The 17,347-nt window shown below is 39.1% G+C and overlaps 1 protein-coding gene across 11 annotated transcripts in view; it reads right to left on the minus strand.

Moving 5' to 3' along the window:
* Positions 1-17,347, minus strand: part of LOC117771240 (teneurin-3) — a 204,489-nt gene that overhangs the window by 5,884 nt on the left and 181,258 nt on the right. For all 11 annotated transcript variants that reach the window (XM_034601399.1, XM_034601574.1, XM_034601488.1 and 8 more), the window contains 13 exons: positions 14,864-15,002; positions 14,504-14,609; positions 14,054-14,196; positions 13,416-13,594; positions 12,063-12,167; positions 9,844-9,974; positions 6,814-6,983; positions 5,837-5,963; positions 4,615-4,812; positions 4,184-4,243; positions 3,310-3,654; positions 1,972-2,216; positions 1,708-1,889 (listed from right to left, as the gene is read on the minus strand). In XM_034601399.1, the coding sequence (XP_034457290.1) occupies positions 1,708-1,889; positions 1,972-2,216; positions 3,310-3,654; positions 4,184-4,243; positions 4,615-4,812; positions 5,837-5,963; positions 6,814-6,983; positions 9,844-9,974; positions 12,063-12,167; positions 13,416-13,594; positions 14,054-14,196; positions 14,504-14,609; positions 14,864-15,002 (2,130 nt within the window). The remainder of the gene's footprint in view (positions 1-1,707; positions 1,890-1,971; positions 2,217-3,309; positions 3,655-4,183; positions 4,244-4,614; positions 4,813-5,836; positions 5,964-6,813; positions 6,984-9,843; positions 9,975-12,062; positions 12,168-13,415; positions 13,595-14,053; positions 14,197-14,503; positions 14,610-14,863; positions 15,003-17,347) is intronic.

A 17,347-nucleotide genomic window follows, 5' to 3' on the forward strand; every position in this document is an offset into this window, starting at 1 on the left:
CATTTAGTATCAAGTATACATTTTCAGAACCATGGGGAAAATTAGGAAAGCTTTCACCCTAAACTAAGGACGTTAGCTATAGAACTACCCATTTCCACTCCCATGTTCCATTGCTAGCCAGTGGTACTTTCAACTGCAACATTGAGAAAGCACAGAAAAAGCCAATGTGTGCCTTCTTTGTGATTAAGGGGGACAGGGTCAATGTTCTGAACTACAAGGCATTGGGATTGATCAAAGTAGCAACATGGATGACTTTCCAACAACTGTTTCAAGTAATTGTAAAGCTGAAAGACTTCCAGGTGAAGTTTACATAAATGCTGACAACAAACCAACATGCCAACCACATCAACCTGTAGGCTACTGCTCCACATCTGCCAGAATGTTGAGAATGAGCTAGAGGTAGATGACATCCTCGAGGAGGTCACAGGCTTAACAACACTTACCTATTGTGGCACGCCCTAAGCCTAAAGATTCTGACAAAGAAGGGATGTGTGTGACATGCACCAGGCCAACACAGCTATTGAGAGGGAGCAATTCATCCCTCTGCATGTAAGAAGCATGGTCAACAAAGACCCTCGCTGTGTGAAAAAGGCCCCCTCTACAGGTGACTTAAGGTCAGTTCTCCCTCACTACCTTTCTTTCCACCTGAACTTTGCTTCACACCACACAGGCACTTCAGAACAGAGCTACAGCCATATTGTCCAATCCTGAAGTGGTTACATGCTCAGGTCTTTACTGGACTTTACTGGTATTAAGTTCTATTCCAACTGTCATCTGGTGTGAAGTGCGTCTAGCACAAGTGAGTGAGAAAGTTTAACAGTTTTATTATAGAAGTTGTATTGCTAGTGCTAGCTGCTAACTGGTAGTGCCGGCTGCTGAGGAGTTCCCTTTGTGTTTGTGTCAGTTAAAAGAGTCACTAGCATGAATTCTCTGTGTGTTTTTATTATAAATGTGACATATGATTCAATTGCTGAGAGTTATTATTCCTTTCATAACTTGCGCAGTTTATGTATGTAAGCTGCACATCATCATCTGGACACTAGAGGGCAGAGTTGCCTCGTCTTTGCATGAATGCCTATCCTCTCATGTTTGTGTACTGCTGTAGTCCTTCTGCACTCCATTAGGGTGTATATATTCTTGATATGGTCTGAGGAGATTTCTATTTGTTATATTTTCATAGATTGCATGAAATTCTGTGATATTTACAGTTTTCTCTATATGTTATTTTGTTGATTTATGAAGAACCACTCAATCATCAGATGGTTGTGAATAACAAATGTGGTTGTGGTGGTGGAAATAAAGACACTTGAAGTGGAGACATCTGTGTGATTCTGATCATTCATCTGCAGTAAGCTACTCATCCAAGTAAATCCTGCATAGAAGGGAAGCTACAGCTTCCTCACACGCCGTTCAGCACATTGATCAAAGAGTGCATAACAGAACAGAACAGAAACACTACAGACAACTTGTCATGCATACTTAAATTGCAAACTTTGGTGGTTGCCAAAAGTAGTATCAATTTCATTGGGATTGTAACCTTTTTCTGCAAAAAACACTTGAAGCATAAGGACATTTTGATATGGTATGATAAAATTCTCCACATGTTGGTTTTAACCAATGTTTGTTTTCATTCTTTAGGGTTTAAGGGCCTTTACAGCGCTATGTTAGGTTAGTAGTAAGTTCAAAATGCTAAATATTATTTCCCACCTTTAGAGTTGTATTCAAATATCTCAGCTCCTCTCTGTCTCAGGAAACCATCTTCATCCAGTCGGTACTGAACATCTCCAAGTCTCGTGATTCTGTCCCTCAAATCGTAGCGTAGAGGAGTTAATCGACCACTGTTCCCAGGGTTCAGCAAATGCAGGTTCCCATTCAAATCATAGTTGTACCTGGAAACCCAGAAAATTATACCATCAGTGTATATTAACATCAAATGACGGTGCTTTCATCAGGTTAATGTAATAATCCTACCTCCACATCATCTTCTCATTGAGGGAGACTGTCTGCAGCTGTCCATCAACATCATACTCGTAACCATATTTGGTTGTATTTGCAAAAGGTCCAATCTTGATCTCACGTTTGGTGACACGGCCCATGTTGTCATACTGAATGGTGATCCAGTACATCAGAGACCTGAATATCTCATATTGGATCTCCTTGATGCGGCCATGCTGGTCAAAGTGTTTGGTGTAGGTCATCACTGCTGTGGAGATGATCTGAGACAGAGGGAAGGCAAGTTCAACAAGTCTTCCTACACTATCAAAAGTCGTGCCCTCTGATGTGCCAGAACCTCCTATTATTCATCACTAACAGAAAAAATATGAACAACCCCAGATTAATATATCTGATCTGATATCTAATAACTGGCTAACACTAACCCTTATGTAATGATTTGCACAGCAAAGTTATGTTTGAATACTCTAATTAAGGATTTAGAATCCATCACAGCACAGAAACTGCACTGCTGAAAGTTACAGACAACCTGTTTGTGGCCCCAGAGAATGGACTCGACTAGTTCAGCTCTATCTTTGTGCTTTATTTGACATTGATCACAAGATTCTGTTCCTAAAGGGACAGCACTAGGAGGGTTTCAGTCATACTTATCAGATAGATTCCAATTTCTTAATGTTAACAAGGTCTCTTCGATGCACACAAAAGTTAGTTATGTAGTTCCACAAGGTTCTGTCAGACCAATACTCTCAAAAGCATGCTGAATAAATAGTCCATGCATTTGTTACCTCTAGACTGGACAACTGTAATTCTTTACTATCAATATTCAGATCTGATGCTATTATTATTATTATTATTATTAATTGGTGATGCTATAAACAATAACATAATTTTATCTACAGGTATCACTATTGTTATATTCAGTATAACAACTTGTCTAACAGAGCTTAAATATGACAATTACAAAACTGTTCCTGATCTCTCTTTCTTCTCTCCCCCATTTCGACCTGTCTTTCCTCTCTCCTCCATTTGTTCTTATCTTTTTGTCTCCCCCAAGCAGTCGAGGCAGATGGCAGTCCACATTGAGTCCCTTTATGTTCGAGGTTTCTTCTCTCTACAGTTACCACGTGTTTGCTCGCTGTGAAAACTGTTGAGTTTCTCAATAATATTGTATGGTTTTACTTCCTCCCTCAAATATGAAAGAACCTTGAGATGCTGTGGTTTGGTGCTATACAAAAAAATGACTGAATTAAAGCCTGATTAGTATTACAATAGTTATACAAAATTGATCCAAGGTAGTTTTTCTTAGTTATCAATTATTGAACAGCAATTTAAATAATGCTGCGAATCCTGTCTTACCTGATTGATATCATAATAGATGACTCCAAACTTCCCAAACTGCTCCACCTTCCCAGATATATCATCAAATTGATAGAGGTCAATGGGCAGTGGCGTCTCATTGATTACAGCCTGCATGCTGGTAACCCTGAAGCTGTTGTCGTAGGTGTAGTCAAAGCGGGCGTTCACCATCCCATCCTCGCTGAAGCGGAATATTTGCCGGTCGACCAGTGGGCCAATCTGGCGGTACCGGATGGAGCAGATGAAGCCTTCGCTCTGCAGGTTGACGGTTTTAAGCACGCCAGCGGTCTCATCATAAGTGAAACTGACCCGTGTTGAGTCATAGAGGATCTCTGCCAGCTTGTTCTGATGTGACAAATAAAACAATGCAGTATGTGTTTACAATAATGAACCTTGTGTAATACCTGTTGCCACACATCCACGATCCACTACACCATCACTTTCTGTTCATTTCCTGCTGCAGCTGCTTCTTACACATGATTTCATCATGGTTCTCCATCTGTTTGCTATATTGATCTGTCCTTGCTTTGGTTTTCATTTACACCAAACAGAGCATTAATGCATCTATTCCACCTAATCTCTTTATCTCATTATCTTATTTGGATCTGGTTAGTTAGGAAAAATAAATCTTACAACCTTTTCATTTGTGAGTTGACTGATCAGAAAATAAAAATTAAGAATTTAGAAACAGATAAAAAGTTTTACTACAAATATTGAATTATATCTTTATTTAAATTTGCATTATTTATAGCATTTATTGTTACCAACATGAAACATTGTACTTATTAATTATAAACTGGATGTGCAACAAATATAAAAATCCATACAGATAAATGTTATTTTATGTATTCTTTATGTGTAAAAACATAAATACCTGTCTGCGATACTTGTACAGGATTTGGCGACCAGTTCCCAGATGGGCAACTCTGAGGAGCTACAAAGAGACAAAGAAAGCAGTAGACATGAATAGTGCCATTGGAATATAATTAAAATGATCAAAATGATAATGGGTCGCACTAAACCTGTCAGAACTGACCATGGTCACACTTGGGATGCAAAAAAATGTAGGACTTTCTTAAAGTCTTAAAACGGTATAATGTAGGTTGATGGAGATACAGAGTGTGAAAGATAAGTACAATACTATAATAATATTATGGGTAATATAGTATAATTGGAAACAACTATCTTTTCAGGTTTCTCGTAAATGGTGAGAAAGCTGTTGTGTAATAAAAAGGAAAATTAAAGAGAAGAAAAACAGAAATTCTATGCAGTGAAATGAAACTCCTCACAAACATGAATACAGACCTGTCCATCTTCAGAGTAGTCCACAGTGACAGAAGCATTGCTCTCTGGGGGGGTGTACATGTTCCTGTAGTATCCTATAGATCTGATGGTCTGCATGGTGTGTCGAGCCACACTGGGCATGGTGACTGCTGACAGATGGTCTCCTGAGTCATAGTCAAAGATGTACTGGTGCTGGCTGTGCAGCAGCAAGACCATGGACTGTTGGAGAGAAAGTTGAAGAAACGTGTGATCAGAACAGTACAGACAGAGTAAAAGGCACAAAAAGACACTTTACATGATGTGGAACATTGGGCATGCTTTCATACACTTTCCTAACACAGCTGACTAATGACATGTAAAGGTAGTCAACTAGAAAGCTGGGCTTTGCTCTCTTTGGAAAGCTGTTCACCAAAGCTTCCTTCCACTGAATTAGAGTACTGAGACACAGCATTTATATAGCACTGTTCTTGTCTCGATGACCACTCAAAGCGATTTTTTACATTACAGCTCTGCCACCAGTCCGGACACACATTCATACAGTGCAGCAGCTTTCTCTTTCATCACTCGTACCAGTACCATACATCACTCGTAAACTGTTGGCCCAAGAACACTTGTGAGTGGAATGGGGAAAACAGGTTAGTGTTCAATCATAACATGTATTATCTCATGGCACTTTACATAGTAAGGTATATATATATATATATATGCGTGTGTGTGTGCGTAAATCAACAACGGCAACGGGCATGGTATGGACACACACACACACACACACACACACACACACACACACACACGTATAAAATCTGCTCATCAATAATAATAGATAATAATAATGGTGTTTTACCATAATCAGATTAGGGTCATTATATAATTTATACATTTGAATGTCATCTATCCATTAGTTTTACCACTAGCTCACAATGTGCGAGAGATGGGATACAAATGGTCGTCAGTCTGTAACAGGGCTGACACAGACACAAACCACCATTCAAACTCACATTCATGTCGTCACCAGTAAACCTGCATGTGTTTGGACTGGAGAGGACAATGGAGTACCTGTACCTGTACCGCATGTCATCTATCTTTTTTTATCATATCTCTGTAGACTTTACAGTCTATTGTGCATGAGCTCATGTGCATGCATGTGGCACTACATCATTGAAATATACAGCTTACACATGAAAGGTGATACGTATACAGTGATGATACATGCTCTTATCGAAGCCTTAGAAGTGTACTGCACCTTATCCAGATAAGTGTAGCTCCATGTCTTTCCATCAGCAAAGATTCGGGAAATAATTCTTCCCTGACTGTCGTACTCCCACTTCTCTGTGGTTGGACCTCTCTGGAGGCCTGTCAACTGCCCCGTACTACACACACACACACACACAAACACACATTTGGCATTTACACGTCACATGTTAATTTCAGACAATGTGAACAAAAAAGCTGAAAATTTATAACTGTATAAACACATAATTGATAATATAATAAAGTTCAAAGCGCAGCAGTGTGCATTGGATTGTATAAGGTTGTATGGGTTAAAGTCAGTGCACCTCCTCTTTACCAAATGCCAACATTTCTGTGAAAATGGGGAAAATGGGACTGTACTCTATCACTGAGCAGCGAGTAATCAACTTAAAAGTAGAGGTTAGGGGTTCTAAAACTAGAATAGCACTTGGTGCCAAAGCCCATGCATAGTCCCCTTATGAAACCACATTTAAATTCACTAGATCAGGATTTTTATTTAGATCTGCACCAAATTGCACACAATCACTCAATATGAGTTCCTTAAAACATTTTTTTCATCAAACTCCATGGATTATTCTCTGAGAAATCAAGGAAAATGTTTAAACACACCATCTCAAAATGTTGAAGAAAGTGAAAAAACAGAGCAAAGGAAAAAAAAATCCTTGATCTGCCCCATGATGCGGATCTGCACCTAAATTTAGGCGGCCTTCCTTCGGTTATGCCATACCCCTCCACACAATTTCACGGAAATCAGTTCAGTAAACAAACTCCTGAGCAGAGGAAACTAGACAAAAAGTCATGTTATCCTCAATTAATACCTCAACATAATCTACTGGATCTTTCTCTCCTCTCTTGCTGGACAAACGATCAGTTGCAGCAAATTACAGTGATTCAGTACAAGTCAGGGTGTGCTGTTAAATTTCCAAAAACACATCTTCAAATTATAACACCCATTACAGTAGGGCTTACCTGGAGTAAGTCAAGTTGACCGATAGAAGCTTGCTGCTGGGAACCCAGAGAGTGGGATGGCCTTGGGTGTCATAGATGATCTTCAGCAAGAACTTCCTGTGGTCATCATAAATCTTCTCTGTTCGCAGTGTACGATCATAATCCACAGACAGCAAGTTCCTACCATTCACCTGGAAACACATTAATAACCAATTAATAAAGAAACTCTTTATGAGGTTTTGTGCAAATTCAAGTGACTGTATGGTTTTTTTTATTACTTGGCTTTCTCTTTCCTACAGGGTGTCCTTGCTATTTTTTGTGAATATAATAAATCTGCTAAATTACAGATGCATCAACAGTGGCAGGGTATGGCTTGTTTGGGCTATAGCCTCACCAAGAACTGTGTTATCCACACTATGAAACAACCAAGAATATTAAACAGCAGCATAAACCAGTATCTTTCATTCTCATTAAAGGTAGGGTAAGGCATATTAATTCAATACACTTTTGCTAAAAAATATATAATATAATTCTCGGGGCTGGAACTTCTGAGGTAGCAGTGAAGGGAGGGCGTATTTGTTTTCAAATACCGAAAGTCATTCCCCAGAATCAGTAATGCCACCTTTAAGCCCAAAGCTCTCACACTTAGGGTTAATGCACAACAGCTGCACAACAGTGCCTGCTCCTCCCAACAACATAATGCACACAGTGTTGCACAATACACTGGTCTGTGGTCAATAACAGATCTGCCTTTCATTCACCACTGGTATTTAACGTTAGAAGTCACTATCCAGATATTAGTGTGGCAAATGTGTTCTGTCACATGTCTTTTAGGTCACTTAAAAAAAGGACCGAGGCTTTGGATGAACGGCGTATCATTGATAACTCTGCCTCCAACCACAGCAACAGATTGATTGATTAATTTATCTGTGCTGACTCTTGCTCACTCCTTCTCTCTCTCACTCTGAGTGTGCACACGAGAGGAGCATTACAGATGGCGTGATGTGTAGTATGTAGTTTGTAGCTGACAGATGTGCCTGATGAAGTCAAGTGAACTGGTTATAATTGCATGAATGATAAAAAGAGTGAAATGAAAGTAGTTTAATGGCTGGTATTTTGAGTTCTATTTTGTTGTTTTACGTCCCTGAAATGTATCGGTTTGAAAACCTCTACTGTGTGGATTAGCCCACCGTAGTTTAGCAAAAACAAAACCACTGTACAAAGGCCAAAGTCCTCTCTTACAGAAAGTGCCTGTAGTGTCCCTTAAGTGCTTGATTGGTATTGGCAAGGCCACTGTTACCATGGCTACAGCAGTGTTCATAGCTGATTAGGATGGGTCTGGATAAGAAATGTGACATTTGCAACACACGCTCTAAGTGGCTGTTCAATCACAAAAGAGTGGCCCAGCTGGACCTCTTGCTTTGATCTGATACTGACCTATTAAGTACAATAATTTAATAAATGATACCATTATAACACAAACATTAGAACAAATCTTATAGTTAAATGTATCATGAAATGAATCCACTCTATCACTTTATCCATAAACTTTAGACAGAATTGACAGCAAAAGTTGCCATTGGTAAACAAATACATCTGGAAATTACTGATTGCCCTACATGATGAATTTATCATCTTGTTAAACTTACAGGTTCGGTGTGTGTGTTTTCTTTCTTTCATCTAACAAGCTGCTTATTATCTCACTAAAAAAGAGGCTGATTACTAGACTTACAGGTAAGTATGATGGGGCTAAAGCATCCACATGCAATTCAGACCCACAGCTTTCCCAACTGAAGGCATTCAAGACACCACGAGCATTCTCCTAAAATGACTTACCAAGTGGTCCCCTTTCCCCACTCATACGCCAAAGCTATTGTGCTTTGCTGCCTTAGCATTCCAGCTATTTTTCATGTCAATTAGGTTTCTGTTCATGACTCCTAAATAGGTTTTTCTGCCTGTGTTTGGTATTACTTGCTCTTGTGTTTGGTATCACTTAATTGCAACACCCTGTACTCCACAAACTGCTTCACCTTTTGAAAACAGTGCGTTTGGTCTAAAGTTCAATGTTGTAAGACCACATCACCTCTATCCTCCAGAATCTCCACAGACTCTTGGTACTCATCACATCCAATTCAAAGTCCTCCTCCTCACCCACAGAGCCCCCCACAACCAGGCTCCTTCCTAGCTCACAGACTCCTCTACCACAATCCTTCCAGCCTCCTGTGACGCCCACATCCCTCTCCATACCACACAGGACCAAGCACCGGACATGGGCTGACAGAGCCTTGTCAATAGCTGCCCCCTCCCTCTAGAACTCTCTCCCCGAATACGTCAGAGATTGCACTGACCTATTACTACTTTCAATGTATAATTATGTAATGCTGTTATGCTTTTATGTTACGTGTGTCTGTCTTAAATTGTATGTAGGTGAGTTCCTTAAAAAGTGCTGTATAAATAAAATGTATTATTATAATCCTTATTATTATTAAGCCCCGTCACTGCATTGTGGCTTCTGAAGGAACTTTCTTGGCCCATCAAAAATAATAATTTGACCTACAGTTAACCTACATATGTTTGGACTGTGAGAGGAAGTTGGAGTACCTGGAGGCAGCCCACGCATGCACAGGAACAACATGTTCATTTCACACATAGTGAACTTCAGACCTCCAGCCTTCAACTATGAGGTGAGAGTTATAACTACTGCACCACCGTGCTACATACTTGGGAACACAACTGGTTAAAATAATTATGATACAAATTTCTATTTAAGGAATGGGTTACAAGATACTACAATGTTGATGCAAGTTTGTGTTTATTTATTTATTATGTTGTAACAATTTCTTCTCCAGTGGGCAACCATAACCTCTTGCTGGAATTTAAACACATAATTAATGGCACAATTACTTATGAGAATTATAATATTCTTCATATGAGAAGTTATAGTTATTGAAATTACTCTAAGTTAATAAACTAATATACCATGGATAATGACAATTCTGAGACATGCTATTGTTGTCTATTTATGGCATGCTTTAGCTGGAGAACTCTCACCCTCAGCTTTCTCCCAAAGACAATGACTTTTCCTCGTGTCTGTTCCTTCCTGAACCTCCACTCCACCAGGTTTTGGCCATTCTCTCCCGGGAGTGTCATGTTGCGCCGGGCTACAGTTGGGTTAGCAGCACCTAGGGAGGGATATGAAAAAGACATGAAGGGAAACACTATTGTGGCACAGGACAATCTAAACCAGCAAATCCAAAGCAAAAAAAGCAGCACATTGGATTGTTGCTGTTCACAACCAGTACGTGCTGACATGTAATTGTGGTATCTGTGCTGAGCGTATAGTTTATCCGACAGTTTAATTCTTTTCAGTTAGTCCCGGTATTTCCTAAATTTACCTTTTAAATTTTATAGGTTGTTTCTTACTTCATTGCAAAATCCAGGATGTGTTGCATACCATCTGTGGCAATGCACACACTTTGTCAAGGTCAATGTAATAGCTGAAAACCACTCAAACAGTTATCTTTGGGATTGGTGTCACTCTCAAATCTTATGACACTTGGGTTGTGAATGGCATATACAGTATTTATGGAGTCAATATCGTCAGGAATGGGAATCTATTGGGTTTCTACAGGCTTTTGGGTCCACATGAGTAACAGAAGAGCAGTAGGACTGGCTCTTGGACCCTGGTGACATCAGTTGCTGTGACCAGTCTCACTGCAATTGATGACTATGCATCCTCCAGCCCTCTCCCGGCTTGATAGGCAAACTGTAATTGGTCCAGTTTGTCATCAATTAGGGAGATGATTTCATCTTTTTTATATTTTTTAAAGCATTTCTTCACAAGACTGGTTTAAATTCACTTTTTGGAATTCATGATTTTTTATTTGGGGATGGGTATTATTGCGGACCTTAATTAAAATGCAGTATTTCAAATCCCAGAGGATAAATTTAGGGCCAAGTCAAATCCAGTCTGTGTGTGATGTCAGTGATCAGCTGGGCATCAGCTGACACATTGGCTCGCAGATGTATATACACTAGTGCAGAACAGTTTTTGGAAATAAAAGGGGCGGATAGACACTGTCAACAGTTCCATATGTGGAGAACATATTCTCTCTCTGCCCACAACAGTGTTACAGTCCCTTCTGTTGATATAAAACAGAATATGGCGGTGGACCACGATCGAGGTGGCAGCTGATGGGGGATCCTGATGGAGGCAGTGGATCTTGATTGTGGATTATGGTGGCATCTGATCGTGACTGCTTGGTCAGTGGAGCACCGCCCCATTGCTGGAGGATTATGCGTATTGAGGGATTAGGAGGAAACAAGTGTTCTCTAAGATTGCCCAATACGATGACATCAGCTGTGATCTTGGATCTTTGTGCTGAACTGAGTCCAACGGAACCATTCCAGTACAAACACAAGTAGTCACCACTCTGGGTGAACACTGTATATATAACCTATTCTGTCTAAAGCCTCTTTTGGAAATAATATAATTGAGTTAAAATTTATAGAATGGGAATATCGCAGCTTTCTCTGAATTTAACAATGTCTGCAGTTTCTAATTCTAAAATAGGTAGTTAATACAAGTCCCCTCACATTCTGACGGTGCAAAGTGATTGTCTTTTCGCCTTCAGCTTTAAATCTGACCTCTTTTTTATTTCAGGCACTGTCCTCTCTTTCATATTTACAGTCTTAGCCACAGCAGCAACACATTACCAATATATCAGTGCTGTGACCACCAAACAATATGTCACCCACAAGCAGAGTGTCAGAAAGGTTGCACTCCTTCGTGTTCTGCCTTGATGTAATGATTCACATGAAAATCACATTGATCTTCGGATCACTTCACATTCATGAGGTGCTTTGCACCATTTGTGGTTGAATGTGGGTGTGTAGAGGGCTGGATAGTATGCACATCCATTAACATACATTTCCAGGCAGACTGTGAGTTATAAAGGAAACAGGCATGCATAAGCATGGTTCTATAAATCTGATACGTATGGCATATGCCTTTGGTTCGCATGTAAACTTTTATAAATGAGGCCCCATGTGAGGGCATTGTCTTGTGGAATTTCCATTCATATGGAAATCTGATAATAAAAATATCAAATATAATTCACAATGCACACAGCTTATACACACTGCACAGACTAAGTCTTTTAACTACACCGGATTCTTTTAGATTTCAACTTGTCTGTAACATAAGTTGACATGAAACCTATAACTAGTCTACATTACATAATTGGGGTAATGTGCTCTAAACTGCATACCTGCCAATATGTGGGGCTCTGTCTGGTAGTGTGTGTCCATCCCATTGGCGTAGATGACCCTCAGTGAATGGTCATTACCCACATGGTAGTTGTTACGAAGCTGGTCTGTATGAGAGAAAGACAGAGACAGTTATCATGACAGAAGCATTACAATATTTCACATTAATTCTCTTTTCAATGGGCAAGTTTTAAGGTATTTATTCAAAATCCCTGTAAAATACTAAAGTGCACTGAGGATTAATGACAGAAAACAACGAGTTAAGAACACGAAAGGACTTATAAAATGGTAATTAACTACCACATATCTACACATTTTACAATTCTTATGTTGTTATGAACTCCCCACACCGAACAAATGTAGTAGAAATTTTGGATAAGAGAACAAAATGGTCTTGGATTAATCAGAATTTGTATTTATTGAGAGGACTCAGAACATGTTAGGTTTGTAACAAATACATAGAATTATGTCCATTAATAAAGGAGATAGTTCTTCTTGTGCTGACTCTGTTCTTCTAGAACCTGTGCATCTCAGTAGACCTCCATTGTTTTTCATGGTGTAACGTAACCCATCACTTAAGAACAGCATTTGGTATTTGCAGTAGTTGTGTGCTATGATGGATTTACTAAGTGTGGGAAGAGGAAACTTTAGAAAAGGGAACCTGTGTGGGTTAATAAGTGTCAAACTATTTGTGAATTAGTTATGAGCAAAACCTCACTTTAGAATGGGGAACATCATTTAGAGTTATTTGGACACTATTAACACTTGCAGTTTTATGTTTTGTTACATGTGAAGAGAACATATTTATTAAGTGTTATGAAGGGAGAATGACTATTCTTGTGGTACTACCACCGTATAAGGCCCATACTGAGCAAAGCATATTAAGATTGTAATTCATGTACAACAACGTCCTTACTTCCTATCAATAAGCAGTAATTAGGAAGCTATTGAGGGAAAACTCTTAGTTAATGGCCTAGTGGTTGTAGACTAAGGTCATGCAGAATAAGGCATTAATAAGTTCTTTACAATGACTAATAAAGAGCCAATATGCTACTAATATGCATGTAAATAAGCAACTAGTTAATGGTTAATATGTGTTCCCTAATATAAAGTGTTAGCAGAAATGTTTGTGATTCTATCAATATTGTTAAGTGCAGGTTAGTACATTATTGAGACACAGTGGTTTCATGGTGCATTCACCTTAGCCAGAGGGAAATGTTGTGGAAAACAATTTGTATAACAGAACACACAATTTGTTTTTTTGTCAGAGAAATAAATAATAAATAATTTGTGCCGGAACATCATACTTCTGTCTTTGTTTCTCTGTAACATGCATGTTTGTGTAAGCACCTTACCCTGCACTAGAGTGTAGAAGGAGTCGATTGATGATAGATTGGTTGTTATAGAAACATCCTCATCTCTCCCAGACGTCTCAATGTCCACAGCAACAGCTCCTGACGACATGTCGCCGTGGAGATTGGTCACAACAGCGGTGGGGAAGGTCACATTAGTCAGACGACCCTCGCTGTCATAGCTTCAAGGACAGTGAGGATGCAGGGAGAAAGGAATAAATGAACGTTATTTACCATTACAGTAACATACTTGATTGATACCCAAACAATTTTAATGAAGGCACAATTTAAAATGGATTTAAAAAGAAAAATTACAAAAAATTGTTAAATTAGTTAAATTAGATGAGGCAGATTTTACTTTTTCATTATTCAGTGTCTCTTCTAAAAAGACAAATGGTTTGTTCATAGTGGTGAAAAGAAGGAGTGTATGTTTTTTTCAGTTCAGCTTGACACCTAGCAGATGTTGCCCTCTTTGTGCTGGTTTGAGGGAGAGCAATCAGAATATACATTTTTCTCAAAAATGCTGGAATTTCTTTTTCACTGCTGTAAAAGAGTATTGTAGAACTTAAAAAATCCAAAGGTCCATCCATCCACCAGATCCCAGCCATTCAGAAATACAATCAAACAGTAATTCTGCTCACTCATAGAAGGTAGTCCAGCCTATCTGGATGCTCTTGGTAGCCAGCAAGCCACTGCTGCCATGGTAACTAAACAAGACCAGTTCCTGACCCTGAGCCGTAAGAGACTTTAGACCACCGTTAGTTCCGATGGTTAGCCAGATAACCTGATAATACACACAGACACACACACAAGCAGGGTTACATTTTCAGATTCTCCCAGTTTTCCCTTCATTAATTCACAAAACATGATCCTTTCTCCTATTCTCATAAGACATAAAAACATAGTGTGTGACATTAGTGCAAGACTAAAAAATCCAGATAGACTACATTTGACAATAAGACAGCTTTTTGGTTTTTGTTGTTAAAGATTTATATGTATCTAACATACATACAACATACATCAAAGACACTTTTGTCTTTTGCGGAAATTAATATATGAAGAGGCATTCGGTCAAGAGCTGTTTATCTCACCTGATTGTCAGGGGCAACCACACGTACAGGCATCCTGTTGGTATCTCTACGGATACGGAGGGTGTTTCCACTGCTGTCTGTCACTGCAGTCACATCCTCCTCGTTGCTGAGAGTCAAGGAATAAAGGGAGGAAAATGACATCAATTAAAAATGTGTTTATATTTTTAAAGGAGAAAAACAAAGAGACTGCAGAAATAATGTTTTTTTTAGATATGATGAATAAGGAGAGGTTTTGCAGGGGATGTTTAGCAAATGTATTTGTATTAATCACTTTCTTTTTTACATTGCAAAAATGTATTAAATTACACACACACACACACACACACACACACACACACACACACACACACACACACTAACCTGTAGCTAAAGTTGTATTTGTAGTCTCCAGTGACCAGAGACATGGTGAATTGATGAGTCCCATTCACGTCAAACACATATAGCTCTTGAGAGGCTGGAGAAGCCACTTCATAAAAGCTGGGACCTGAAGCCAGAGAGCCTGATGACACAAGGACAAACGGAGTCACCCAGTCACTTTGAACTTTATTTTACATGTAATGCAAACAGCCTGGCTCAAGGGGTAGGGGCTAAAAAGTTTCAGCCATCTTTCAGTGAACATTTGTGCCGGAGGATTTTCCTAATCAGTAAGATAGACAGAGGAGAGACGAAGCAGGAGGTTTTCTGGTTCAGTGGGGTGATTTACAAATACAGTGGCAAGAAAAAATAAGTGAACCCTTTGGAATTACCAGCATTTATGTATGAATTTGAATTAAAACATTCAACATGGTCTTCGGTTACAAAATTGAACAACACACAATCTGTTTTAATTAATACCACACAAATTATTGCACTGTTCTTTTCCATATTGAGTGCATCATTCACACATGAACCCCTGGACTAATGACTTAACTAAAGCTTATTGGAGTCTGTGATGGAAATCTGGAAATACAAGAGGCTGGAAACACCAAAGTTATCCACGTGTATTTTAATAGGGGCTTTCTGCAGAAAGGATCAACACAGAGAGTCACAAGGATCTCAGAGTGAAGATGCAGGACACTCAAATGCAAGCATCTTATATAGGAGGACTAAGGCTGTCTCTCAGAACCAGTTAAGACTGGTTCTGTAGGCGCAGGAGAGAGAGGAATCTAAACACAAACACTGATTTACATGTGTTTCCTAAGGAGACATACATTCAGTTCTTTGGAGGGTAAATAAGTGGCAAAAGGGTCTGGCAGTTTTCAGGTCATACACAGTTCAGACCATAAAACAGCTCAGGTCATAAAGCATTTGAACAGTTTGTTTATATATGTAGATACAGGTCATAAAAGTCTTTAGACAAGGCTGTAAAAACTTACTTCTAATTCCAAAATAGTTTGTCAACCATACTTAGTTAATTTTTTCTACTACAAGTCAGAAGTTAACAAACCTGAAGTTCAGAGGTGTGGGTTAGAGCTACTTTTGACTTACAAAAAACACTAAAATGTTTTGCGATTGCTATTCACAAGAAGCGTCAGCTGATGTGAACCATGCCTCACAAAAAGAAGATATCAGAAGACCTACGATCAAGAGTAGTTGACTTTCATTAAACTGGAAAAGATAAAAAAATTATCCCAAATACTTCGATAAATGGTTAAAATCAATCAATCAATCAATCCAATTTGATTTGTATAGCCCATATACAAATCACAATTTGTCTCATAGGGCTTTAACAGGGTGTGACATCCTCTGCCCTTAACCCTCAACAAGAGTAAGGAAAAACTACTAAAAACCCTTTTAACAGGGTAAAAAGAAAGTAGAAACCTCAGAGAGAGCCACATGTGAGGGATCCCTCTCCCAGGACGGACAGAAGTGCAATAGATGTCAAGTGTAAAGGAGAACATCAGAAAGATAAGGGTATTTGCAGCATTGATTAGAATAAACACTTTGTAGCATAATGGAAGGTAAATGAACCTTATATACAATAAGGTACAGTGGTTAGTCTCACTACAAGTGGACATCCGGCCAAGATGACACAAGGCAAAATCATCAATGAGGTAAAGAAAAACTCTAGAGTAACAGCTAACGGCTTGAAGAAATAATTGGAACTGGCTAACATCTCTGTGGTGTTCTGCCACTGCTCTCCAAAAAACATTGCTCCATTGCTGATGTTTGCCCAAAAACCCATTGACACTTCACAATGCTACAGGGAAACATTTTGTGGACTGATTTAACTTAAGTTGAATTGCTTAATCTAGCACTGCTTACTAACATTAAAACCTCATCTAAATCGGGAAGTATCACGTTTTGCGGTTTCTTTGCTGCCTCATGATCTGGACAGCTCACCATCATCAAGGGTAAAATAAATTCCCAAGGAGAAAACCCAAAAGAGATCCTGTGGAATGACTTCAAGAGAGCGGTTCACACCAGACATACTAAAATATTGCTTAGTTGAAGTAGTTCTGTAAGGAAGAATGGTAAAATATTCCTCTTGAAAGTTATGCAAGTCTGATCCGCAGCTACTGGAGGCACTTGCTTGAGATTATTGCCGCCAAAGGAGGTTCAACCAGCTATCAAGGGTTCACTTGCTTTTTCACCAGCATGAATGTTTCAATGAAGACATGGAAATTTGTATTTTCTTAAGCACATTGTGTCTAAAATTATGGCTTACATTAAGGCTTCACATACGTTTTCTTGCAACTGAATTATTGAGGGTCAGGTGGTGGGGATTGACTGTGCATATACAGCCTGTTGGTGTTTTCATCTTAATAACAATCAGCTAGTAACTCTGAGAGAGCTTCAGCATAATATTCCCATGATCATTTTGGGATTGCTTATCCTTTTGAGCTTCTATTAAAGCCACCTATG

This window comes from Hippoglossus hippoglossus, chromosome 1 (genome assembly GCF_009819705.1).
Source record: "Hippoglossus hippoglossus isolate fHipHip1 chromosome 1, fHipHip1.pri, whole genome shotgun sequence".
Lineage (NCBI taxonomy): Eukaryota > Metazoa > Chordata > Actinopteri > Pleuronectiformes > Pleuronectidae > Hippoglossus > Hippoglossus hippoglossus.